A 27,128-nucleotide genomic window follows, 5' to 3' on the forward strand; every position below is an offset into this window, starting at 1 on the left:
CGTGGAGGGTCAGTGGATGAAATTGAGGATGTAGCTGAAAAATATTGTGGACCTGCAATACACCGATTATCATATTCATGAAGTCATTGCGTTGTATTTGCATTCTGCCAGGTGTCTGTTTCAGCTCTTTATCTGTTTGTACATCGGCTCACTCAGACATTACATGGACTTTTTACAGGAGAATTGGCAGGACATAGTCCCTTTAAAGTCCAGTTCATCTGATTAGGACATTTGTGCTCATTAATATACTGTAGCTCCACAGGGTTACTTGTCGAAGCATCATTTGTCTTTCACTCAACACACAGCCTCCATCTCTCTCTCTCTGCCACTCACTGAGGAAAAGAGAAGTAGAGAAAGACGTCCCTCTCCATCACAGGGCAGTACTGGTCTCACTACCTCCTGATGAAATTGTTCTCACCAGTTCATTTTGAAAGAGAAATGACCAATGGGGAAATGCCCAAAACTCGGTCACTCAAGCCGTTTTCAGACATGAACTCCGAAGAATGTTCAGACATTCAGGTCTGGAGATTCTCCAGAGTTTGCCTTTCACATATAAAAACCCTGAAGGAGATTGTCTGGTCGGACACTTTCCCAACAGCAAAGAAATCTCTGGAGTGTTCAGGTGAGGGGTGGAACAGCGGCAGGATGTGGCACTGCTCGGGACATCACGTTTTTGTTTTCAGCATGCCACACAGCTCAGTACATGATATATCTCCAAAGGCTCTTTGTTGGCGTCTCCTTCGTGCTTGGCAAAGCTTTTTCATCCTGAGATGTTTGTATTTTTTGTCAGTTTTGCATCTGTCTGCGTGTCAGAAACATCATCAACATGCCCACTCACTTGCGATGAATCCTCCAAAAGGATCTCCTGCTATTTTCTCACTTGGGCTCATTCAGAAATTTGTATTATGAGTTTTTATTAGTCATTTGTGTTGTCACCTATAGGCTCTCTCGAGCATGTCATGAGATTATCCAGAGTTTGGTGCATGTCTGAAAGCGGCTGCAAACATCTGGGGATGGAGCTCTGGGTTGTGGTTGTTCCAACTAAAAAACAATCAACAACCTAAACTCGCATTTGATCTTATCTGCCCACATTTTGTTTCATTTTCAAACACTTACTTATGCATGATTGCAGTGTTCCTTGTTTGGTGACCAGAAAATTGGCTTGTAATCCATTGTTTCTCTTACTTACTCATGCTTTTTGTCTTTGTCTGCACCACCCACTGCAAATGTCTTACATACACCCCCTACTGAATGTTATGTCACTGGGATGAATGCTAAATCAAGTGTGTCGCGCACATAACCCAGTACTGTCTGTTTGGTAATGGCTGAGTAGATTATTCAAGGTTATCTGAACTCCCTAAATACTCTGAACAAGGCAAACAGCCGTCCCCCAGACAAAGTGTGCACGTCAAACAAATGGATGAACAATCCCTGAATGAATGACAGAGTTAGCAGCAGGCTGCAAAACAGTTATTACCAGTAATTATATAGCTATTAGTCACATATCAAACTGTTCTGTGCAAAAGCTTTAAAGGAAGGTACATGCTGCAGCTTTCACTTTGTCTCCTTAAGTACAAAGAGAAGTTCAGAGTGAGAATGATGAAGAGTGAACGGACGGGCCCTAACTGACACATTCAAAACTGCACATCGACCATTCTCTAGATAAGTCTGAAGCCCTATTGATAATGTGTGTATTAATAATAGATTCAGTACCACTGGAGGGAAGGATGGGGCCTCGTCGGTAATGACTGCAGCTTTCCACTGTACCATGTTCCCTTAGAGATTACAGTAAGGAAAGTAAATGGGCATACACTAATCCATGTATTGGAATTAAATGCACAACTCTTTAGTTTCAGTTCCTCTCACAACTTCTCTTACTTGTTGAGTTCCAACATTCAAAACTAAACTGCACATACAAGTTCTCTAAATGCACATGCAGCACTCTCACTCTATTAGGGAATAGAGGGGATAGATGAGAGGGGATGGCGAAATTGACAGGTTATTAAGCACGACAAATTTTTGGTCATTTCAGTTTAAAGGAGATGGCATCCCCCCTCATCCCCCTCTAAATAGGCTACTGCTGCGACGACACCATCCAGAGACTACACAGCTCATTGTATTGGTTTTTGATCTCCAATTTTAACGTTATAGTTAATTCTCACTCCTCTCATCTGAGAGATAGATAAAAAAGATATACATTTTATGCAGCATGAAATGATAAACAGGAAAATGTAAGGAAAATCTGATTAATTTGCGTAAAAATGAAAAGCTAAGTTGTGACGTGTTTCTTAATATTTACACCACGTTCACAAATACAGATTAAAAATAGGAGGCAGCATTTGCATGGTTACATATACATTAGGATTTTTTTATTAGCACTGGACATAACAAGCAATCTATACCCATGCAGATTTTTTTCCTTATCTGAGTCCGTGTTGCTCATTAAAGTTGAAGCTTATCACAGAGAACTGACCGTATGTGTGAACAGGTGGTTAGGGAGAACCAGAGGCCAACGAATGCATTAAGAGGCTTCATGTGTACGAGACCGCAAAGGTGCAAGTGTGCAGTGAAAGTGAGAAAGTGATTTAGGGCAGTGTGTGTGTGTGTGTGTGTGTGTGTGTGTGTGTGTGTGTGTGTGTGTGTGTGGATCTGCTGAGAGAGGGTGCAGTACTCTGATTTTTCTGTAAGCAAAGGCAGCCTGTTAGGCTACATCTCCTTAACTGGGTCAGGTTATACCTGTACAGTGATTGATTGTTTCTCAGCACCCCACTTTGAAAACCAGTGGCCAAAGAACTCAATCAAAAAGCACCCAGTGAGCCAAAAAACCAGGGGATATAAATCAAAGATAGAAATGTTGCATTGATCCCACGGACAATCAATACCGTACATGTATACAACTCAATGCTCTCTGGGTTCGGCTTCATTGGGCTTGTGCTGCGCTAACTGACATGGAGATGGATAGGGACTTCTCTGCTTGCATTTTTATACATGGACACACACATACTCAAACTATTCTACCCCAAAAAAGGCAGATCCAAATATAGCCTATTGTCACAGTGTGGACTCAGCAGTCCCTAATGAATAGATGTTGGATCCATTGGAAAGAGGGTGAGAACAGAAGAGTGGAGAAGCAGAGAGGACGATGAGAGGAGATGAGAGGGAGAGTACGGGAGAAGTGGGAGGCGAGAGGAAGAGGACAGGAGATTAGAGGAGAGGAGACGAGGGGAGACGATAGGAGAGGAGAGCAGAGGGGTGAGAGGAGAGAAAGTGATGAAAGTCAGAGAACTGTAAGAAATACAAGGTCTTCTGTTTGTCTCTGTTTGTGCAGGATTCAAAAAAGAAGAAAAAAAATAACTGCAGCAGAAGTGAAACCAGGTGTAGGGAAGAAGAGGTGCTCCATTTAACGCTTGTTCTCTGTCGAACCACAGTCCCTAGATCTCCAAAGTATGTCAACAATTGCCTCCACGCAGACTAAAAAGATAAAATCTTTCTTTGATTGAGCTCTGTCTCCACCTGGAACAATCTTAACACTTTCTTAGGATGAATCCACAGCCGATCTAGAATCCTGCGTGGTCAAGGTGTCAGTCCAAAAAGTATATTCAAGGCAGTTTTACAATGAAAAGCATCGAACTGCTGGCCTTTTGAAGTCTGAAATAAATAAAGAAATAGGCGAGTGTACATTTTTAAATCCTTTTTGACTTGGCCGTGTTTCGAGCCCTGACCCGTCCTTCATCAGAATGTGTTGCAGGGAGCAAAGCTTGTGTTTGAGATGGCCAGCAGAGTCTGCTGATCCATAACTGTGTGACCGAATCACTGACCTCCAACCTGCTGCAGTAGCTTTACGGCCCACATCGATTGTGTGACCATCCCTCGCTCCCCTCCCTCTCGCTCTGTCTCATTATCTCTCTCTCCTTCTCCTCCTCCTCCTCTCTGTCGAGCCGTCCCTTGTGTTAAAATGAAATAGGCTTCAGGCTAGCTGTGTATCGCCCTGTTTGGAGTAAGAGTCAGACAAGCATCCCCAGGGGATTGAGGCCTGTCGTTGAATGATCTCTTCCTGCTTTTATCAACGTATCTCGGAGAACAGAGCCAGTGAAAGTTTCCCCTCGTGTTGTACTTAAGTGGTGCTGTGACTTGCGTGTTAAAAAAGTTTTGGGAGGGCTCTTTGTCGAGCTGTTCAATTGTGTTTATCACAGAGGTTGCACAAAGCAAATCCCTAATCTGTGGACTTTGTCTCCATTAGCATGACAAATGAGCTTTAAATTCAATTTGCTTTTATAACACACTGAAGGTGCAGAGTAAATTAAGAGAACAGTGTGCTGTTTACTGCGATATCTCATAAATTATCCAATCAAATGAATTAACGAATCAGTGTTTCTTCCAGGGACAGACAGAGGACAAGAAGGAACCTGTCACATGGTGGAGGTGATGGCAGTGTCTGCAGACACCTCGGGGCAGGATAACATCACCTGTCAGAGAACACCCTCAGACCAGCACTGACTTTAATTAAGTTGTAGCGACATTCGCTTGCATGGTGGCACTTATTCACTGCGGGCGAGTGCAGTGCTGAAACACTGGGTTATTAGAGTCACGTTCAAGCTCGTTGTGGTTGTGTGTAGAGCGAGTGTGTCTATGCGCGTGTGGCTGCTTAATGGTTTTTGGCCTGTTGGTGCTCGGGCCAGCATGTGTCCGTACTGTACGAGTGCATGCGCTCATCGAGCTGTTGACCTCAGCAGGGCATTACAAAGCCACAGTTAATAAGCTTTAACGTTCTATTTCATCAGGAGGAGCACAGCAGACACCTGAGGGTCTAAAGGTCAAAGAAAGCAGCTCAGCCTGAAAACAGATTACACAGTGCAGGCAAGCAGGTAATTATCAGGACAACCATAAATCGGAGGAGAGGCAATAGTTTCCCCTCTTTAGCAGAGCAGTGGTTGGATTTAGTGTCGGTGGAGAGAGTATTGGGTTTTCACCATTATGTTCAGAAGCTGCTCAGCTCCATGGAAACAGAAGGAATGTGATGTGCTATACTAGTCACAAGTAAGTGTTGTGCATAGTTAGTTAGTCTGATTTGAACTGTTGTCAATCATGCTACCTCCAACAGAACAACTTGTGGTAGTTATCCAAAATAGAGCAAGCGACACAAAACGTTTTCACACTTACATCAGTTCTTTCTCTGACTATTAATCACACTGTGCGAAACATTATTATTACATATATTAACACCAGAAATGAGTTGATGAAGTGCATTGGTTTTCTTGTCTGCCACATCTACAGCTGCTAAATGTTTTAAACCCACAAACTCTGTCCCGTCTCTGATTATCACTGACTTGTATCAGCTGCCTAATCATCTGTTACACTGGGAAATGGAAAAGTAGCCAAAACTTTACCCTACTGATAAGTCTCACATCATGAGTATTATTTTTAGCAGACAGCTTTCGAGGGTCTAACACTTGGTCGAACACCATTAGGCTCATAAATGAGCTTTTAAATGCTTAGAATTAATTCAAATGTTTTACATTTTTGTGCTGTTAGACTAATGAACGCAGAGCGAATCTCTCCAGACTGCTTGAATGTGTTCCCTGTTGAGGGCCAGGCGCAGCACATGGTTCTAGGGGGTAAAAAGATCCTGACAGCTGATCTGGCTGACACTGCAGCTGCTGTGTTTCACCTGCCCTGGGCAGCACTAACAGAAAGAAACATGTCACGGCTGGGTAGGTGTGAATTGAATCTGGCCGCTTGAATCCAATAGAGGCCCCGTGCAGCCAAAGTGATCCACTAATGTTTTGTTCGGCTTAATTGAGCGTTGTCCCTTCAACTTAGCCTCACATCTTCATCCTGCGTCTAATAGCAGCGGCTTCCCTGAAACTCTAATTACTTTGCTGGCAAAGTTACAGCACAGAAATAAAAACTTTTGGATGCCATGGGAGCAGGGAAATTTCCATCAAAAACTGTAATGCACAAATTCAATTTTCTTTTCTCATTTTTCAAAGAATATAAGAAGATAATGAATCTTCAGATGTGTTTGGTGGCAGCACAAAACTCTGTCGATCAAACCGACAAAACTGACATGAACACACATAAAATGAATGTTTGCCACCCCCCCTGCTCCTCACACACAGCACAGGACACTCTTTCTCTCTCTCTGCCATTTACACCCTCTACTTCACCTGCAGAGCGAGTCCTGGCGGCAGACCCTGCGTAGCTCCAGGCAGTTGGGCTTCTCTTTTTCTTTGTAGGAGCAGTCGGGCACGATTGTCTGCCTGCGTCGCTCAGCGCAGCCCTCGGTCTGGCAGGGGCAGAAGAGCAGACGGTGGCTGAACTCGGTGGGCACGCGGTCCAGAAACATCCTCAGCGCTTTGTGGCAGCGCTTCTTGCTGCAGGTTTCGCCCTTGTTGGGGTCCTCCTTGCTGCAGGTCGCGATGTAGGAGGAGCGTTGCTTCTTGCAGCTGTTGTTGAGGTTGCAGGCCTTGGCCGCATCCAGACAGTGGTTACAGTTTTTCTCGGCGTCGGGACAGTGGAAACCTTTTGGTGCAACTGTGAGCATACCTGACATTGGATAAAGAGAAGACAACTCAGTAACTTCAGAGAAATACAGGGGATAAGGATTCATTTTCCTTGAAAACATGATGTTAGATATCACTATCTTGGTATATTCACTTGAAATAGTTTGGTGGATTTCAGAGTTAGTATTTAAGCAAACACAACCTGGATCAAATACAATGACAACACAGGGGTACATGTCTCTTCATTGATACTCTGTCTCAATATCACCAACCTTATATAGTTTATAATGGGCTCTGCTGCAGTGTGATCAACAAATAAAACAATAAGCCCTGTGCCACATCTCCCATCGAGGGAATTCATTGCAAATGTTAAGCTTGAACAATGAAGGAGACTTTTCAATATCATCTGTGCTTCTGTGTTTCTTCAACCAACAGTGAGCCACTGGAGAGATGCCTGCAGCTAGTTCAAATCCACTCTAACTGAATTATTGATTCAGTCCGTTTCAGAGCTTGAGTAAAATATGAATGAATTAAGCCATGATTCCAAATTGGATGTTTATACATGATTTATTTCCAGGTGATATTATGATGTGATTGCCATAATGTTATTACAATATCAAGTTATCCAATGTGTTAAATGTGACATTAATAATATACACATATTATACATACATACATATTTACTCTGAGGTTTTTGTGATTTGACTTTTAAGATATTTTGATTTGTCTAATGGACATAACGTAAAAGTACTGCAGCAAAATACTGATGAGACAGCACACTGATGTGAATACTGGTCAGTGGAAAACAACACTAAATACTAAAGTTAAGCCTAAGGATTTATCAAGAGTCCACGCTGTACTTCAAGTACAAGATTAAGTTCTCCCCTTTTTTTTCTGTGTAATCACAAACTTAGACTTTGCAATTATCCCTAAGGCTGCATTTCATATTTGTGGAAATCTGATTGTGTGTTTTGTTGTTCTGAGATACTACATATAGCAGCAGTAGAAAAAAACCTTGCACCTTTTCCAGAGATATATCTGTAATAAAGCAGGATCATGTTCAGTTGTGCTACTCCTCTCTAGTATTCAAGGCTATATTAGCGAAGTTAACCTCCCTACCCTGTAGATAATGATATTTCAGAGGTCGTAGCGCCATTGTGACACGCTGCAAGATTCATCTCTTATTCAACGGAACCAATCTCACTCAGTGTCTATCAGACAGCCTGAAACAAGAAGGGAACAATTTATTTTAAGGGGTTGAGGGTCCGCTAGAGACGCTGTACTGTTTCCAAATGGTGCATTGTCTCTTATCAATCGTAGAAATAGCCAGGCATGGAACACATAGCAACAGAGGGGGAAAATAACAAGCAAACTCCCCAAATCAATGATTTTGTGGTTTGAGATCACACCGGATAAGACAAAACTCATTGCCACTGAACAGTGGCAGAAGTAGAATGTCAAGAATTCATCATAGAGGGAAGAGAGCACACTTAATCTAGCTCTCCAGAAGGCTTTCGTTAAGCTATATCAAGGTTAAATGTAGCAGGCACTCTGATAAACAAGCAGGGTGTTGAGAGACATGTCCAACAGATGTAGGTGCATAGGTCACCAGGGAGAACCATTCTCCCTTTTTTATTCAAACCTTAAAAATAAGACATGATTGTTTTATCAAATGAAACTTAGGAGGGTACAACCAGTCCATAACAGATGTCTGGGAGCATTGCATACTCAGTCAATTTAAGTGAGTCAAAAGTTACGCAACAGCAACAGATGTCAAAACTTATAGTCGGGATGAGAGACAATTAGCAAACCTTGTGAAGTATAGGAGCAGCTTAGTTCATCTGTAATTACTGCGAGAATCGGAAAAAGAGTAGTGACTTGGGACTGGGCATGAAGAGGCCGCGGCAGGGCCAAAGTTTTACGTTAAGTGGGCCAAGCTCGGCTGAAACGGGCCTGAAGCAGGGGTGGTGCAGTCCAGCTGGAGGAGAGTTAGCAGGGCGGTTGTCCAGTAGTTCAGGCTACATTACATTGATGGATTGCAGCTCCTAAATCTCCCCTGGCCATCTGCAGGCTCTAATGTGGGCCACTGGGGGGTCCAGGATGGAAAGAAAATAGGAGAAGGATGAGCTACTAAGATTTATCTGACCACGCAGGGCTGAAGCCATTTTTTTGAGGCTGCAGCAGCGGATGGGTTTTTACTACCTCTGATTGGGGAGCTGAGATTGAATTTGGTGCTCAACCCAAAAAGATGTCCTGGGGCGTACATAAGACACAAAGCCTGCTTGATGGCTCTGACGTGCTTGAACACGAGCGGGATGATAGCGAGAGCATGGAGGAGTAGAGGGAGGAAGCAAAGAGGTGGAGATGGGTGGAGAAATGTGCAGCACTGAGTTACAGAGTTCTAATTGATTTTCCAAGTGCATTACAATGGAGGTTTTCAGCACACATATTCCACTATAATGTGAGGAGAGAGGGGTTGATAAGCTAATGATATGAGACGTATAAAAATGGATAAGGCTCTAAGAGGGGCGAGGAGACAAGTTGATTGCAGTGGTTGATCATGGCAGATAGAGAGATGGCATGAGAGGAAACAGACTAACAGATTGGACAGACACTTACAGGGACATGCTGGAGAGCTTTCAATTAATTCAGACTAATTCAGGAAAGATGTGCGGCTCTTGCTCGTAATAATTAACCCAGCCCATCAGCAGTGCAATCAACAGCTCTCTGCATCACAATCGTCTGCACATATCTATTAACTTACCTTGCTGGCTGTTGTGCCAATGAGCAAGTGAGGTATCGACCGACTGCATGGTCAGAGACAAGTGGGTGCATTGATTGATTAATGGATTCTATAAACCCTGAATAATCAGTGTTGTTGAGTGCGGGAATCATAAATAATGCTTTTTCTTTCCTTCCGTCACCTGTTGGCCGCAGAATAAATGTTTTCAGAGAGAACTAAATTGTCTCATGTTGTTTTCTCACAACTGCTGCGTGTACACGGATAAAAGTGGTCTCATAACATTTACTTGATGTTCACAACAGTTGAAGCACTATCGTTGCTTTCGGTGATCCTGCCGTTTGACTGTAAATAGGCTTTTAATAGGGCTCTCTGCTTTATGGGAGTCATAACTTAGACCCCAGTGATAGCAATGTAGTGGATATAACCATCTATTCTTTCCACACTCATAGCACACATGGGGGGAAGACAGAGGGACGGAAGGAAATGAAGACAATGAAGTGAGAGGGAAGCAGAAGGGGTAAGATGTGAGATATGAGACGCCTATAGTGAGACAGATGGAGAGAAACAGAGAGTTTCCTAAGACCTGTGTTCTCGTGAGAGAAAACACAGCAATAATAGAGAGGAATAATAAAAAGAGAAGGGGAGAGGTGAGGGATGTGGACAACGCACGTATGAGGGCAAGTGGATAAAACCTTCACATACACCATATCTGGATTTTGATGCTTTTGTTTCCCAAAGACTAAGGGATCCTATACTTCCTCTGTAATTGCTCTCCGTCAGCCTAATTTGAATTCTGCTTTTCATATATCATCCCATACTCGAGGGACTCAGCACTGCAGAGGGGAGTTCAGCCCAGGTTAGGAAGAGGTTCTTGGCTGCGGGTATGTTCTCAGTAATTAGGAAAGGTGCCAAAGTTTGGATTTAATACGGCCCTGGGTGAGTGTGCGGGAGCTTGTTAGGGAAGTCTTTAGTCTGGACCCTGAGGAGCATGTCAAGCATTTCCGTGTCAAAGGGCTCATCAGTCATTAGCTCTGTACTCTGTGTCGCAGCAAGACTTCCAGAGGGGAAGAGGAGAGTGTGCAGGATCTACAGCATCCTCTCCCGGAGCCTTACTGAGCAAGTCAGATGTGGGCGTCATCAGAGAGGAGGACCGGCACAGTTCACAAAGTCTGTTCTCGGGGATCAGCTAAATTTTGGAATAATCGCTGGAAAAATGAGCCTGCATGCAGATGAGAGAGAACAAAGGGGAGAGTGACATGACGAGGGAAGACTAAATATCTTTATGTGAGAGTAAAGGTGGGAAAAGCAGTGTGCAAAAGACTAACCCTTATATTGCTTTAAACACTCGCCTGAGCTGTTTGTGAGCATCCGCCTTCAAGTTGTGCTTCCTCGGGTGAAATTCAAAGCCTGAGTGTCCTCAGTGGCCCACTCATGCATGCTGTTCAGCTCCTTCAGCTGTCACCAGCAATAATGCACAACATACAGTATTGATATAATCTACCTGAACCAACAAAATATATTAATAACCAAACTGTTACCAATCCTTTGTCCTCCAGAAAACCGAGCGCAGTTCCAAGGGTATGATTTGTTCGAGGAGGACCAGGAGTGGTCAGCTGGAGCAAGCTGGAGACTGTTGTATGTAGACTATCGGTTTATAGTCCCATCACAAATTGCCACCACCACCTCCCTAAGACCAAACCTGGTAAATGCAAATTAGAGGAAAAGGCTGCAGTATGCAGGGATCTGAGGCAGAACAACGTGACTGTAAAGCAATAGTCTGCCCAGTGGAGGTTGGAGTTTTATTGCAACCTCCACCATCAGGTTGCTCAAAGAGCGAGGAATCCACGGACAAACACTGTGCTCGACCATAAAAGAAAAATCACGGACTGGAGAACGCTGCAGCCAATGACTCTGGATCAGGAGGAAAGACCCAAACTGGGCCCCAAGATGTAAGGGATACACACCCAGGTCTGAACAGTGTGGTGGGCCTGCCTTAGCAGAGTGGTTGTCAACTTATCATCAAACAAGTGTCTTTCATGTGTAGGGATATTCACCATCTGGTCCTATGTTCTAAAATGACCTGCTACACTGTTCATGAACAACATGCAAGAAGCTTACAATATAACAACCTAATACAAGAAATGTTTAGCTGTTTAATTCAAACTTGTTAGAATAATGCTGACTATTGCAAAGAGAGGCACTTAAGTGAGCTGTAAACAACCGCTCTCATTACTGACCCACAGAAAGACAAAGCACGACTTAACTGATCAGAAAATTCACACAGAATAATGAAGGATATAAACAAAGTAAGACAAATACACGCAGGCTCAATCACTGAAATATCCACAAAACCAATCTTGTGCATACAAGCACACACAGTGAGGCTCTAAATAAGCAAAGAAAACTACTGTATGCATTCAAAGAAAAAATGGTGGTGTTTGCATAGGTAATAGTAATTATTATGAGGACAATGTGAAAATGTCAAACATTTCAGCAGCATGCTGAGCACGGCTGTTGCACTGGTCCTTTTCCCCCCAGCAGAGGAGAGAGCTTTGTGGATTTAATTGGATGGTGGGCACAATGAGCTGAGAGACTTAGTGCGGAGAGTTAGACGGTCTAACTAATGTTAAACTTAATTCCTGGAGGGACCCCTGAACGCGGGACTCTATTGCTGCCCTCTGCTTCTAATAAGTTAATTAGCTCAACGCTGGGTCTGGAGAACAGAATACATTTCATGTGAAGCATATTAACAATTACAGTCAATGATATCTTTGTACGTCCAAACATTACACGGCAATCGGCAGTGCTTTGATAAGGGTTTGGGTGCATTGTGAGGGAAGGATTCTTTCCCACATTCTTCATACATGATGTCTTATTGATTTGAGCAGAGCGCTCTGGACTTGTAGAGCCTCTCTGTCCTGAGACTAAGAAAATAATGGTGATGCATTGTAACTCCAGCTCCATGAACACAGCCAGAACCCTCTTCTGAGGTTCTGCATGCAGGTTAAAAAACACATAACAGCATTTCAAATGTGAAGATTTGCTGCTTTTACTAGTGAATTGTTGGTTTGCACAGTCAAATTGCACTCTGAGGAGTAATAATGGGCTATTTCCCCATTCTCAGATATGTGCCTGGACCAAACGATTCATTAATTGATTAACTGAGGAAATAATGAGCAGGTTAATGTAATAATTGCAGCCTTGTGCCTGCATCAAACAAGCTTGTGCCACATCAAGCAGCAAAGGTGAATTATTTTCCGAACCTAACCCAACTTGGTGGAGCACGGAGATGCCTGTCATCCCAAGGTGTGGGACTGTAAACAAGACAAATGTGCCTTCCTGCAGCACCCTACCATACTTCATCTTTTGTTTGATTTTGTTAGATTCCCACTAGTGTTTCTTCCAAATTGATTAGAACAGGGAAGCTTTGCATTATTGCTTATTGTGCTCAGCTTTTACAGCAACTAAAGGGGTTCTGTGTAGAGAACTGATTGTCAACAGATTTCCTCTGGGAAAGATCCACTCAGCACAATACAGCACCGTTGATGATTAAGATTCTTCCAGTGACAAAAAAAAATTACCTGCATGTGTGTTTCTTTTCGCAAGCCTGAATGTTCCTCTTGTACATTAGCTTAATGTCGTTAATGTTACAAGTATACTAAAGTGAAATGGGGCTGGTGGTTTGTAGTTTGGCCCTGATATTTTCTACATGGATAAATAGGAGCAGGCTAAAATATATTATTATATCTTTTTTTTGATTAGACTGGTGCAGTGCCCGTTGTAAGCCTGCCTGTTTGGTATGGGCTGTCTGTTTGTCCTGTGGTGATGCTGGACCCAGGACACAAAACCCTGGACTGGAGAATTGTTAACATGCTGAACACGCTTTTCTTTACAAATATTGAAGGTATCCAAAATGCACCAAATGTAATAGTGCACTTTCTTGGGCATACATGCCAAGTTTGAAGGTGATAAAATGTGCAAGAATTTCTGGAATTAGTAGATACGTTACTGCTATTTATTTTTGTTAAGTTGATTCAGTCATAATGCACTGGACTGTAAACAAGTCTGACATTGTGGATTTAGCGTCGCTAAACAGCCATGTGAAGTTCACTTAATGTATCTTTAGTGCATCTTTTATTTTGCTGCAATATTCTTTGGCTCTGTCATTAAAGTGTTTTTTGTTATGACTATGTTACAGCTCAGATATTGATCATAAACGGAAAAAGATTTCTATTAAGTCTCACACACTGAGCTTATTTTTGTAGTATTATTAAATCTTTCAATTTCTACTTTAACTCAGATTCCATTCAGTGCTGTTGGAGTTTTTGTGCAGCCCTTCTTGGTTGTTTTCACAGACATAGGATCGCTTCCATTTCCATTCAGCTGTCAGTACTGTCCTGCTCACATGTTTACACTGTGTAACCTGTGCTCTCTCTCATCCATCATCTCCATCATCTATCTCCTAACTGTACTCTCTGCCCTCTCTGACACTGACAGCGTGACATGGCAATAGCAACATACAGCGATAACCTGACTGCTGCATGTGTATGTGTAGGAAGAAAATAATCAATTGTAAAAAAAACATTTGATTGTATCACTAAAATGCATAATCAAAAAATTGCTTTTTGTCATTATGTCCCTGTCCCAATTCACCCCTGAGCCTGATCACTTGGCAGTAGCCCTTGTTTTGTGTGTGGCTGTGAAGGGGTAGCATCGTCCCATTTCTCTATGAGGGGTAGGGGTAGTGCAGTCTTTCAAACACTTCTTCAACAGTAATATATTCAGGACCCCCTTAAAACCTAAGGCAGAAATTCCCAAAAGCTTTACGAATGAATGAAGTGAATCAAGATGACGACCTCTGCAGGTAAAATGCTCATGAATGTTAGTATGAAATACTTTTTTAAAAATATGAAAAAATCCAGCGGAATATCTTATTTTAATCCAGTAGCAGATAAAAAATGGAACAGAATCCCTGTGTTTCAGGAAAATCGCTATTCACATCATCAAAACAAGCACGTAAACAGCCTGAGTGAGAGTAACGAGTAATTCGTTACTCTCGTATGAAATTTGAAAAAAAAACTTCCAGGCTCATTTTATAACATTTTCTGTGCTGGGCAGAAGTTCACAGAACCAATGTTGCATTGACATAACCAATGTAAACACACTGACTGATTGTGTATTGATCAATAGATCAATCTGTCTCGTCTGTCCTGCAGTTGACAGATGTGTCACTGTTATAATGTTGGTTGATTTTGTCACTGTGATAATTGTTTGTTGGCTGCTGATGACAAAGTGTGTGATTTTCTAGCCCTCTCCATTGTGGCTCCGTTTGGAGGGTGGGCACTCCCAGCGAAGGACACTTCATATCTCGGGGTGGGGCCGAGGGAGAGGAATTGGGACAGGGCCTATCTGTGTACAGGCACAGGCAAGAGGAAAACATGTAAACCTGTAAAACTCAGTGCTCAAACATCTCACACTGAATTACATTGAATTTTGAACCTGTTTTTTACTTCTGTAAATGATTGGACGCTAAAAAATATAATCGCTCAGCAGAGTCCAATCAGAGGGCATTTGGTTGTGTTCATCTCCGCTGCAGGCCCCAAAAGTTTTAAAAGATTTTGAAGATGGACAACAGCATGAGCTGCGATCAAGGTGGGTTAGCATACATACAAAACACATTTGATGTTAACAAAATTATATTTTCTATAGCATCATCACATGAAAAAGACCTTGTGCCGTCATCTGTCATCAAAATCTTTTCAATAAAACCAGAACTTCTTGCTGGCTTCTTCAACTTGCTACTTTTTAAATCAAACAATAGTAAGACTGTGTTGCTTTAGTGCCTCTGCAGGCAGTCCACCCTCTCACAAAACAAACTAACCCACCATCACCCACCACCATCCTTCAGTGGTGAGAGGTGTGGCACACAGAGGAAAAGGAACAGGTGGCTCAGGAAAGAGCCACCACACTGCCATCACAGCAGAGAAATTGCTGGAAAAAAGCCCACTGCTGTCAACTAGGACACCGTAGTCAGCTCTCGATGCAACTGTGCTGAGCACTGAGGTGATGAAACACTGCTGATGTAGGTGCACAGCGCCGGCCGAGCCAAGGCGAGAAGAGCAGAACTCCTCCCGGTGTTTGTAACGAAGCTTCTTTAGCATTACTGTCATCAGTGTTGCAGAAGAAAAGAGGAGGAAGAGAAGAAATGCCATTGCTCTTATTTAGGGGACGGATCCCAGGGGGGGTTAAATCTGCTCATTTTATTTTTGCCTGAGTGTGTGTGTGCGTACAATGGATGCAAATTTTCAGTCTGAAGTTATACCAGCACTGAGCGGCTAAAACTACCCATTAAAATGAAAGGCCTGTTTGAGATAGTTTTGCAGGTATCACTTGGGACAACGCGGAAACACAGACTCCATATGCTCTGTTTCATTTCGACTTCAGAGTGTGAGTGCTTATAGTAGACTAGAGCTCTTTTTTCATTTCTATCACAACTTCTGTCCCTTATCTTCCTCCCAGACAAAAACTTTTTAAAATAGGAGAGATTATTTTTCAATTTCCTACCTTTGCTCTTGGAGAGTATACATTCCCCTGTACTCATCAACCAACCAGATATCATAAACTCCCCGGGTCTCTATACAGTTTAAACATTTATAGAGGTGATTATGAATACTTCTATATGGTTAAGTAAATGAAGTGAGAAGTATTTCCATAAAACAACTGCGTAATTACTTATCTGTTTGCCTGCGGTTTCCTCTCAGCGCCACAATCAATTACTCAGTCCTCAGAAATGATAAATAATGAGGAAAGCTTGCAGCTAAACAGATTTCAGAGTGCAAATTCAATATTTCACCTTGGAGAGACTGGAGGAAACAGCTGAGGAAAAATGGATATAGAAATGAGTCCCCTGTTATATCTTAATATGTAGGTACACTGTACTGCACTCCTTGTTTGAGCATGGCTCAAGTACTCGTTCATTGGTAGCCTGAACATGAGCATCTGTACTTTTGATTATAATTACTTTTATATTTACATTACATCTAAACAGATGTCAATAACATTTTGGAAACTTTTGCCACCAGGGGGGAGCTATTGCCCAATAAATGTCCTCAGTTACAAAACATTCTTTGTTTTTGCTCAAGATAGGAAGATTTTCAACATTTTCCTGGTTTCTCAGAGAGGTTTGTGTGGAACTGTATGAACAAACTTTACCAGCTTTCATCCATTACATTGTAGGATTAAAAACAGATTTATTTTTTATCTCTGTCAAGGAGATTTTTATCTGCTTTTGTTACGAAAATGTTTTCCATTGAATTTTGTGAAGCAGTGGAGCATAACTTAATAATTATGATAATAATCATCATAATCATAATAATAATAGTAGTACATTTATTCATATAGCACTTATCTAAACAAGGTTACAAAGCGCTTTACAAAATCCATGGCAAAAATAAATTCAATTTTAGGCACCAAATTATAAAATATTAAGGTAGAGACCTTTAAATTTACAGAGAAACCCAACAGTTCCCACAAAGATCAGCACTTTGGCGACTGTGGGGAGAAAAATCTCTCATTAACTGGAAGAAACCTCTAGCAGAACCAGACTCCACCGGTTGGGGTGAGCAGAGAAAAATGGGGAAATGAGGAGAAGTGGGTGCAAAAGAGGGGAGATGTCTACTGGCTTGTATGGCAGTACTATGAAAGCCATGTGGCCCGCTCAGTAGATCAGAGATCATTACCTCTATGCCTTTTCAAACAAAACACCTACTGTCAAAGGCAGCAGAGTCAAAAGCTGTCCCATTTCATCTACAGCTGTCCATTTACATTTTACGATTCGGTGTGGATTTGTATCAGGGGGCAGATCCAGGATTACTGTCTTTCACATGGTGTTTTTCAACATGTTTGTTGATTTAAAGGTACAGTTTGTAGAATTTTGTGATATCTAATGTTGAAGTTGCATGTTGCAGCTGAACATCCCTCACCTCTTCCAAACATGAAAAAGAACCTGTAGTAGCCTTCAGTTGTGATAAAAACTCAAAAGGTGTTTAGTTTGTCCAGTCTGGACTAATGTAAAATACATGGTGGCCCCGTAGAGAGGGTCCCCTCCATGTAAATATAAAGTATTTAAATATAAAGGACCTTTTCTGGGGTAAAGAAAACTACAATTCAGACAATTTAGATGAAATGAACTGGTAAAAACATCATGAGGATTATTCTACATTACATTTCTGCCAATAGATCCCTTTCACCTAAATCTTACACACTGGACCTCTAAAAAAAAGTAATTAATTAAAAATCAGACATGTTTAAGAGATTGATATTTATGAGTGTGTGAAATTTGGAGCAGACCCAAATAAAAAACTGGATATGGTGAATTTACATGTGGTTTCATAAGGGGACTGTTGGGCCTTCATGACAGAGGAATGTGCTCTACTATGTGACATTCTAGTGTTCTTGTAACTAGTTGCATATTTCTTGAAGATCTGTTTGAAATAAACTGCCATAACTGTTGATCTGTACAAGTAAACTCTGAGTGATTTGTAATATTTGAAGACATTTTGCTTCTAAGTGGCTGTTTAGCCACAACTCAGTGATCATGAGCCTCACTCACTTGAAAGTTTATCTTTGCACAAAGCCCTAATAAGATCTAATCATAAATCAGCGTAATCGCCGACTTCAAATATTTTTGTGCAGATCACAAATCCAGATGCAACTTCTCTATCTTTAAAACAACTAATTTTTGCAGATTGTGAAGCCTTGGCAGGCGTATGCACTCCCTGCGTGAACATGCACTTTAAATGACAAATGGCAGTTTGCCATCTTCGCTCAAAAAAGTACTCAAAGCCTGCACACTTTCATATTTATTCTGGTACCCTCTCCTTCTTTCAACATATCAAACAAGCACATTTTCAAAAACAAGTGATACACAGCTGATTTCAAGCCAAGGGGATTATGCAAAAAGCGTGTTTTCCTTGAACCTCCCAGTTATAAGACAAAACAAGATACATCAGCCAAGAGAAAAAGAAAATGTGCTGTCTTCAGTGTTCGTGGATTGCTTTTGGCTAAAAAGAGGAAAAAAAGTGGGGGAGAACCTCCTGCAGAAATTTTTTGAGCAGAATGAAAGAAAACTATTGAATCTTCAAATGACTGTAGCCTGTAGCTTTGGCAATGGACGAGCGTCATCCCTGTGTCCAATCACACCTTTTGTACGATTCGCTTCTCTGGACTGAATTAGCTGTGACCGATAATAAGATTTGCATTGATTAGCGTTACTATGATGGTAATAACCAGTAAATGAAGGAGCGGTCTATAGCTCCCCTGCTGAGTGCTAGGCTGTTTGATTAGTAAAGAGGAGGAAAACAAACTGAAACCAAAATTAATATGCTGGGAAAAAAATGTGGTGTAATACACTGAGATTTTATATGTTTTACCTCACAAGCCCACAGCGACCATTATATGTAGCAAAACAAGGATGGCGGGCTGGTGGTATGACACAAATGTTTTTATTTTAATCCAGAGGAACCTTCATTAAATCGAAGATGAATATTTGTATCATATTTCCCCTTGTATGATAAACCACCTCGTTTTCAGTGAAGAGCAAACCTGCGATACCTGATGAGATGGAAGCCAAGCGGAACGCGTCAGGGTGTCGGTTTGGTGCTACAGGTTCGTACGGAGACGAGTCGTCCATGTCTCCACCTGAAACAGAGAAAATGATGGCAATGATTTATTATCACTTAGCAGAAATAGAAAAGAAATTCAGTTCATGATCCGTTTATGAAGGTGCAGTGGTTACTACTGTTGCCTCACAGCACAAAGGTTTCCAATTGGAAACCCAGCTTGTGTGTGCATGTTTTCCCCTTGTCTGTGTGGATTTGGTACTCCAGCTTCCTCCCACAGTCCAAACACATGTAGATTATGTATGAATGTGAGTGTGGATGTGCCTCTGTGTGTTGGCCCTGACAACCTGTCCAGGGTGTACCCCGCCTCTCACTGTGAGCTTGGATTGGATCCAGCTCCCCCCGCAACCCTCAAAGAGTAAGAGGTATAGATACTGGACAGATGGATTCCTTTTTTGGCCTTGAATTTTTAAGACGCACACAGTGAAGTGCTTCGTTACTGTCACATTATTTACTTTTGGAGCGAGCGAGTGTTTGTTCCTGCTGCGGTTTGATTGGGGGACCAGTTGACGGACTAAAACATGCTCACTGCATCTTCCATGCAAACATTGTGTTGCCAGAGCTGTTTGTAAGAAAGAAATATATAAAACAAAAATCAAATTAGCACTCAACTGACTGAGTTCCTCCCATGCGCCTGCTTCTCTGTAGGCCCCTAATCCTGCATTTAAAATTCATAGCCATTCGGTGTGATTGAGACAAACCCTCCAGTGTGTAATAGCTTCACATTCTGATCCCAACAGAAACAACAGGGAGGGTGTTGTGAGGAAGGAGGTTGGAGGCCCGCTGCTACAAATGAGAAAATCTGAAACCTGTTGGCACAAAACTGCGCCGCCTGGACAACCAATCAGTAGATCCAATCGATAGATACACTAGGTTTTGTTTATCAACACGCTGCTCTGATTCTTTGGCAAAGATTATGCAAGCTGATAAAACGCTGTCTTCAAGCTGCGGTGATAATAGGTAAGGATGTTTGTGTGTGCGCGCCTCTGTTCACTGGTTTGTGCAGTACAGTGGTGTTCATGTCTCCTCGTTACATTTAATCAAACAAGAGTCACAAATCAGAAATAACACTACAACATCAGATATGTAAAGATAATTAAGTGGAGTTGGAGCTGAAGTTGAATTAATTTATTAAAACTAATCAAAAGCAAAACATATATATCTACATGTTCACTGGCACACAGTGAAAAGGCATGACTAAAGTCAGACAGGGAATTACTGGAGGGATTCTCTCATCGTAATTTGTCGACAGAGTAAAGAAAACCACCTCAGATTTGTGAACATGTGCCGAGTCAATACTTCATGTGTACTTCTGCATCTCCACTTTCCATCAATATTGACATCTACAACAAGGCGGAGCAGCTCAGCCGGCCATTCTCTGAGCACATATAGCAATTGACATCTGCCGTGGTCAAGGATTGTACGTGCGTTTGGGATAGAAAATAGAGAGAAAAATAGAAAATAGAGAGAAAAAGAAATAACAGACAATGAAAACAGAGAGAAGAGGAGCGAGGAACGAGGCGAAGGAGAAATGACGTAAATCCTCCAAGTGTAGAGTGCAAGCACTGTTCTTGTTTGCATGTTGAAAGATATGCGTGCTCATGTATTCTGTTTTTTTTCAGTTTCTTTTGTATCGCCCACATCTCTATGCACATTCTTTAAGTTTCTATCGAGAGACAGGCTCCTCTCACTATATCTAATTACAACAATTACCTTCTAAAAGCTCTAAGAGAGGGTTCAACACTACCACTTACTCAGCAAACAATCACCTTAACCTTCCTTCCATGTCTTTATTAAGCAGCAACCTCCGCTGCAGTGTATTTTTAAAACACGGGTGCAGTGCCCTGCTGGAGCTGTGGTAATGGTGGTTGAGAGCTTTATCTGCAACACTGCGTGTCCATGAGCAACAGGATTTTTGCACTGATTCTAGGTTTTTCATAAAATGAAACTGAATTTGCTTCATTACTGTTCACTCTGCAATTTTTCATACACTGCACATGAACTATTTCAGAGGTCTGGTAACCGACACAATCTTCAGACCTAAATTCACATCTCTTCAAAATAAAAGCTCTGTAATTCAGAAACAAAATGAATGCTGTGCTTTCACTTTACTACATATTGCTAAAGAGGAAGGGATCCTTTGATGGAGATCAGCACCCATGACAACCGAGAATGTCCGTGTCAGTCTGATATGAGGAAATCAAAATAATGAAACCATCAAAAAGATACTGACTTGCCAGTGTTGGCCCACCAGCCACCTGTTGGTGGCCACTGTTATCTGAGGACGTAGAGAAGACATGCTCAACTCGCCTTACAGACTGACTGTTAAGCCCCGCCCCTACTGAATACGAGACAAGTTTGCTTGTCTATTAATAATGAAAACATTGCTTTTCCAAATCGCACCGAATTCGACACTGCACTTTCTCGGGCCCTCATCAATAAACATGTCAAGTGTGAAGCTGATAAGATGAACGGTTCTTGAGATATGTGAGTCACATACAGACAATACAGAAATGTGTGGAATAAGAAGAATGAAGAAGCGGAAACAATATTCTACAGAACAGCATCAGGCTTCTCCGGGTTCACAAAAAAAGACTCTGCACGGCAGAGAACAACATTGAATAAAGGATGCCAAAGGCACAACATCTTGGTTTTTCGCTATAATGGGCAGTGTAGCGAAGCTCCTCTGTAAAATCAGATGGGAATAAAATTGAGGCACATTAAATTTCATAAGTCCGACTGTACAGCGTGCACTGTGGTGACCCTATAAAACTATAATGTCAAACTCCGACAGAAGCTGTGGTTAATGAATTTTTTAAAAGCTTACTTACATGGATGTTACAAGCTGTGCTGAATTGTAAAAATTACAAAACAGCCACTGCAATCACACCCACCTTTGGGAGGTAAACAAAAAAAAACACAGCAGGGGCCCTTGTACTTAAAATTAAATAAATAAATAAAAACCTGATCTTTGACAGTCACCCCGAACCCAATTATGCATCCATCAAGTAATAGAAAATTCTTCCCAGCTGTTTAGTGATAAGATGTTTTTAGCTGCAGGGCAACAACTTATCGCTGTAATTAAGCCTTCGTTTGACTTCATTTGCTCTGACAGTGTGGAGCATGACCGGCACGGCTCAGACAGACAATCAGGCCTCTCCCCTGGTTAAAGCATGAGAAGAATAATGCTTTTAAGTGGATTCGCAGACCTCCTCTTTTGCCATGAGGGGTTTTATGAAGTCGTTAGTCGCCATCACTCATCCTTTTCATATCCATTATCAATGAGCTAAACTCCTTAGGTGATGGAAACTGTCCTATGGATTTTTGTTAGGGACATTCTTGGCAAACTGATTAAGGCTTGAAGCAAAGTCAATTTTAATAACTGTCATTCACCTCGTTGTGTTTTTTAAAGGTGCCCTGCGCTGATTGTGCTCGTGTTTAATATTGATTTTGTATAGCTCCCTATTCTTTGCTGCAGGCAATGCTGGAAGAAGACCAAATACCCCTGTTACATATTACTTCCTATTCAAATAACAGCAATATATTGCAATACTAATTCTAATTTATATTAATTACACACAAAGAGAGCTTAGCACAGCCTGAGCAGCCTGGGGCACAGCCGGAGGTTCTCAGCAGAGCCCCGCTGTTGGTTGCATGAACTCGACATGAGACAAAAGGTGACTGAGCCTTTGCAGCTTCAGATGAGCAGAAGTACGTGTCACTGGAAACTGAATTTAAATCACTTTAGTTTAAATTTGAACAATTTAATAAAACAATGAATTTGAATAGCGTAGTTTGAAATTGAATTCATTATTCTGGAAATTAAATTCTGATAAACCTATGTGTATTATTATGGAATATAATTAATTTGCTTTGAAGTTGAATTTGATTCTCTCTGTCTGAATACTTCCACATTCAGTTGTTGAAATCCAGTTTCACTTTACAGAGCATTTACATCATTGAGATTGGTTAATCCCTTCCATTCAATCTGAAATAACAAATCAAGACTAGTCCTAGAGCTAAATTAATCAGTAATCTGTTGTTGAGATTACACTAATAATGTTAGTAATATGTTAAATTATTATTGATTTATTTTATATTGGTGATAATATAATACGTTATTAAGTAGTTAGTAACTTTCCCTGCTTTACAAACCTTCTTCTACAATGAAATATGAAATTAGTTTATGTAACAGTTCTTATCCCAGTTCCTTTTTTCTTATTTTGATTAATAATTGCTTGACATTTAAATTGCTTTCTGCTTTGTTCTGTAACGCACTTTGTAACTTTGTTTTGAAAAGTGCTCTATAAATTAAGTTTATTAATATCATTATTCTTGCCATCTTGCTGTGCTGTGCTGCTTAATCAAATTTAACTTAACAACATTAGTGCTGCATGTGCCTTATGTTAATGGGGAAATAGATCTTAATATATCGTTTGTAAAACATTTTTCAGTTCTTGACTTAATAACAAAGACTATTACCTGTTGCAAAAGACTTTCAGGATTATCATCTAACGTATCTTATTACCTTGATTTATCATTTATTACGAGAATATTCTTAATATTTCTCTTAAATGTTCATATTCCATTTTCCAGAAACACAGTCGCAAAAACTTGTAACAATACCACAAATGCATCTCTCTTGGAATTGTGCTTAACAGAACAAAAGTCGAAGCATAAATTCAGTTAACGTCTCCGCTTTTGAAGTGATATTGACATTTTAAACTCAATTTCAAACCATACAAATAGAATATTGGATTAGCCCGGAATAATATTTGAAGTCACAATTCCAATCCAGAGTGGGCAAACACAGCTGAGAAAATGAGAGCTGAAATTTCCCTTTCCCTTTGGCTATGTTCGAATGTAATGATAATATGAATAGTTACACACCTGCTACCCTTAAATCAACATTTTGATACCTGGTGTCAGGTACTAAATGTTGAATACGGTGTAAATCCTGGAAAACTTTCAGTAAAACCCGCTATCATCTTTATGGCATCGCAACATATTGGGGGAGAGCATTAAAACAGGCAGCAGCAGCACAAACCAATATATCAGCCTCTCCTCACCATCTTCTTTTTCAGATCGGCTGGAATGAATAGAAAACCTCGTAAAGTCACAGTTTAAACGTCCACTATTAAGCAAATTAAGTATTTTCTGTAAACATGATAAGTGCTGCGGGATAAATAATCTATATGTGCTTTGAATTCTTCCATATGGACGAAAGAAAACGTGGCCATCTTAATTCAACAAGCATTTCAATTAATGATGCAGAGAGCGAAAGAGAGAGGAAAAAAGGGGGAAAAAAGAGAGGTCGCCATTCTGTGATGCCAGCCGCCAGGGCCTGGTAATTTGACTGCTGCGATGCACATTTATTCAGCATCGCCATGAACCTTTCTGCCAGGGGTGAGCAGATTCACTGAGCAGAATGACCCCCCCCCCCGATAGAGAACCTGAGAACTCACTCGACTATAAAAGGCTAATCTAAACCTGCTACCTGCACCCCCCCAGTTTCACTGACACACTCCACACGAGCCGTGTGGTGAATGGGAGTCATCTCGGGCAGCTCACCTTACAGTATAGAAAATCATTAGACACATTTCCGAGGACAAACAGCTCTCATTTTGTCGTCATATTTCGACATTTTGGGATGAGGGAGAAAAGGGGAGAAAGAGGGATGGGGAGGACAAAACCAGCTGAAAGACCTTATTGATCACATTCAGAAGCTATTGGCAGGTCCCTTCCTCTGGTGATGAAGTAGCCACCTAGCGAGCGGCGGCCCGGGTCTCCAGTGCAGGGAGGGGGAGATCAGGGAGGACGTACTCAGCATGCAGCAGCCTGCCTCCCCTCTCCCCTGACATGCAGGGCAGGCAGGAAAAATATTCTGCTTATGACAGTGGATGGCTAAGGTAATGACCAGTGACTGCTACTATTGCTCATAGTAATGATGGTTTCACCCAGGAATACTGTGTACCTTTGTACCCCCCCCCCCCACCTCCCTGTTTTTCCCCCTGTGACTCTTTCTTTCTTCCTCTCGCCCTTTCAATCTTTGGTTTTCCCTTCGTCTCTTTTAAATTTTCTCCCCCCTTCATCATTTATCTGCCGTCCTGTCCCCTCCTCCCATCTCCTCTCCATTTCTCCTCTCCATTTCTCCTCTCCGCTGCCCAAGTGTCTTCATGATGTGCGCAGCATTTTTACTCACTGTCTGATATATATGTAACGTCCCGCAGCTGCAAGGGCCAACTTGTGGCATTAGCATGATGCAGTATTGAGAGGGTGACCTTTGTAATGCTGACATTCGTGAAAATGGAGAAAATAAATCATTCCACCAAATTTCCCGGTGTTCCCCTACATCGTTATGTCTCCTCTCACAATAAGTGTGGTCCACTGGTGGAGCTCGCCTTCTTTTTTCTCTCCAGTTAAAGTTGTCTCGGCTAATTAAACTGCTCTGAAAGGTCCTCACAAAAGATCTTCGATTCCTACTTTCCGACCGGGGGCTGCGGTTTCAAAGCTGGAGCCATGAAATAATGTATGTGGTAGGTGTGGAACTTATCGTTTAAATTACCAATTCTGCTGCAAACCTGCCGGCTACAGCCGCACGACCCCCTGGGCACAATTGTGAAAGAGCTGTGCAGCAGCAAATGTTTCTTTCTTAATAATTAGTTCTTTTATAGATTCAAACTGCTTGACATTATTGCCTCACACCGACACAGGCCCATTCAGAAACCACCCATTTTCCATCAAGAGGGGCGGCATTGACGTATTAAATTCAGCAGCCATTTTGTGTTAGAAAATATAATTAACAGGTCACCATTAGCAACATTACTGATAGCTGACAGACCGGCATTAAAACACCCTTAAACTGGGGTTTCTAAGCTAAAAAGGGCAGGACAGAATAGGCCAGAGGCAGGATGCATGGTAAACAGAATAAAAAGGGAATTTGACCCTGCATCATGTATCTGCAGGGCGCGGGACAGATTTACACTTGTAAATGACACGTTTTGAAATTTAAAAGGCTTCAGAGACGAAGCTGCCACCATCCGCTAAAAGGTGTGATAATGCTCTTTCACTGATATTTCAAGAAGACACATCAAGCAACACTTGATGATGGCGCTGAGTCACGCTGTTGTCAGGCTGAAGCGTTTTTCTCAGCAGCAGCACACGGATCCAGCACAGATGTAGTCGACGCTGAAACACCTCTCAAAGATTCAAGGGCCTCTCCTTTCAGGTTTGACTTGGCTAAAGGTTGAACGATAAAGTTTTCCGTCTCCAGATAGACTCCCCAGTTTATTTTCTAATAACGATGACATTTCCAGTTATTAGTCTGAAGGAGCAGTGAACTTCCACAAGAGAATTGTACATGGAGAGTTTAACACAGAGCTCTGAAGCCAATACATGATCATTATTTACTGTGTGACTCTGAAGTTTACAGCACTGTAAAGTGACACCAGCCGTTACACTGACATCACAACACCCACAAGTGATACAAACAAGTGATGATGCTTGTCAGTTGTGTTGCAGCATTGATCTACACAGAAAAAAATAGAAACATTTTCAAATTTCATTATAAAAAGTTGCATTCTTTTCTGTTGCTAAATGAAATGAAACCTTTTAAAAATAACTTTAGGAGGAAAAACTTTTTCATCACCTCAGAGGTTGTGTTTTGTTTGTTTGTTTGTCAGCAAGCAAAAACTGTTCAGTGGATTTCCACAAAACTTGGTGAAATTGTGGGTTGTGTACCAAGAAAGAACCCAAGTAAATTTTGGGGCAGGTGCAGGATTTATATTTCCTTTCTATTTAATTGTCTTTAGCATTACGATATAGGGCTTTTTATTATTTAATTCATGGATCTTGATGAAAAAAAATCAGGCAAATTTAGGGAACTGATATTTATGAGTGTGAGGGATTCAGTTTGGAGCAGATTAAAAATCCAGATCTAGTGAATTTAAATGTGGTTTTATAAGGAGACTGTTGGGCCTTGGTGAAACGTTAAATAATGTGTTGTCTGGTTAATAAAAAGTCTCAAGTCACACTAACTAACTATGAGCCTGCATACATTTTAACTGTGCATATTTCCCTTATATCTAATTCTGTTAAAAAGCAACGTCCTGCCCATTGCACAATCTGAGTGGTTACACATTGTAAGTAGAAACCTTATCAACACTGAAAGCTACTGTGTACACAGACAGGCACAGAGGGAAG

General features: G+C 41.5%; 1 protein-coding gene across 1 annotated transcript in view; it reads right to left on the reverse strand.

Moving 5' to 3' along the window:
- LOC109633626 (GDNF family receptor alpha-2-like) overlaps positions 1-27,128 on the reverse strand; it is a 50,068-nt gene that overhangs the window by 17,925 nt on the left and 5,015 nt on the right. The window contains exons 3-4 of the mRNA XM_020093636.2: positions 18,859-18,945; positions 6,168-6,546 (exon numbers count right to left, since the gene is read on the reverse strand). Coding sequence (XP_019949195.1) covers positions 6,168-6,546; positions 18,859-18,945 — 466 coding nt within the window. The remainder of the gene's footprint in view (positions 1-6,167; positions 6,547-18,858; positions 18,946-27,128) is intronic.

This window comes from Paralichthys olivaceus, chromosome 4 (genome assembly GCF_024713975.1).
Source record: "Paralichthys olivaceus isolate ysfri-2021 chromosome 4, ASM2471397v2, whole genome shotgun sequence".
Taxonomy (NCBI): Eukaryota; Metazoa; Chordata; class Actinopteri; order Pleuronectiformes; family Paralichthyidae; genus Paralichthys; species Paralichthys olivaceus.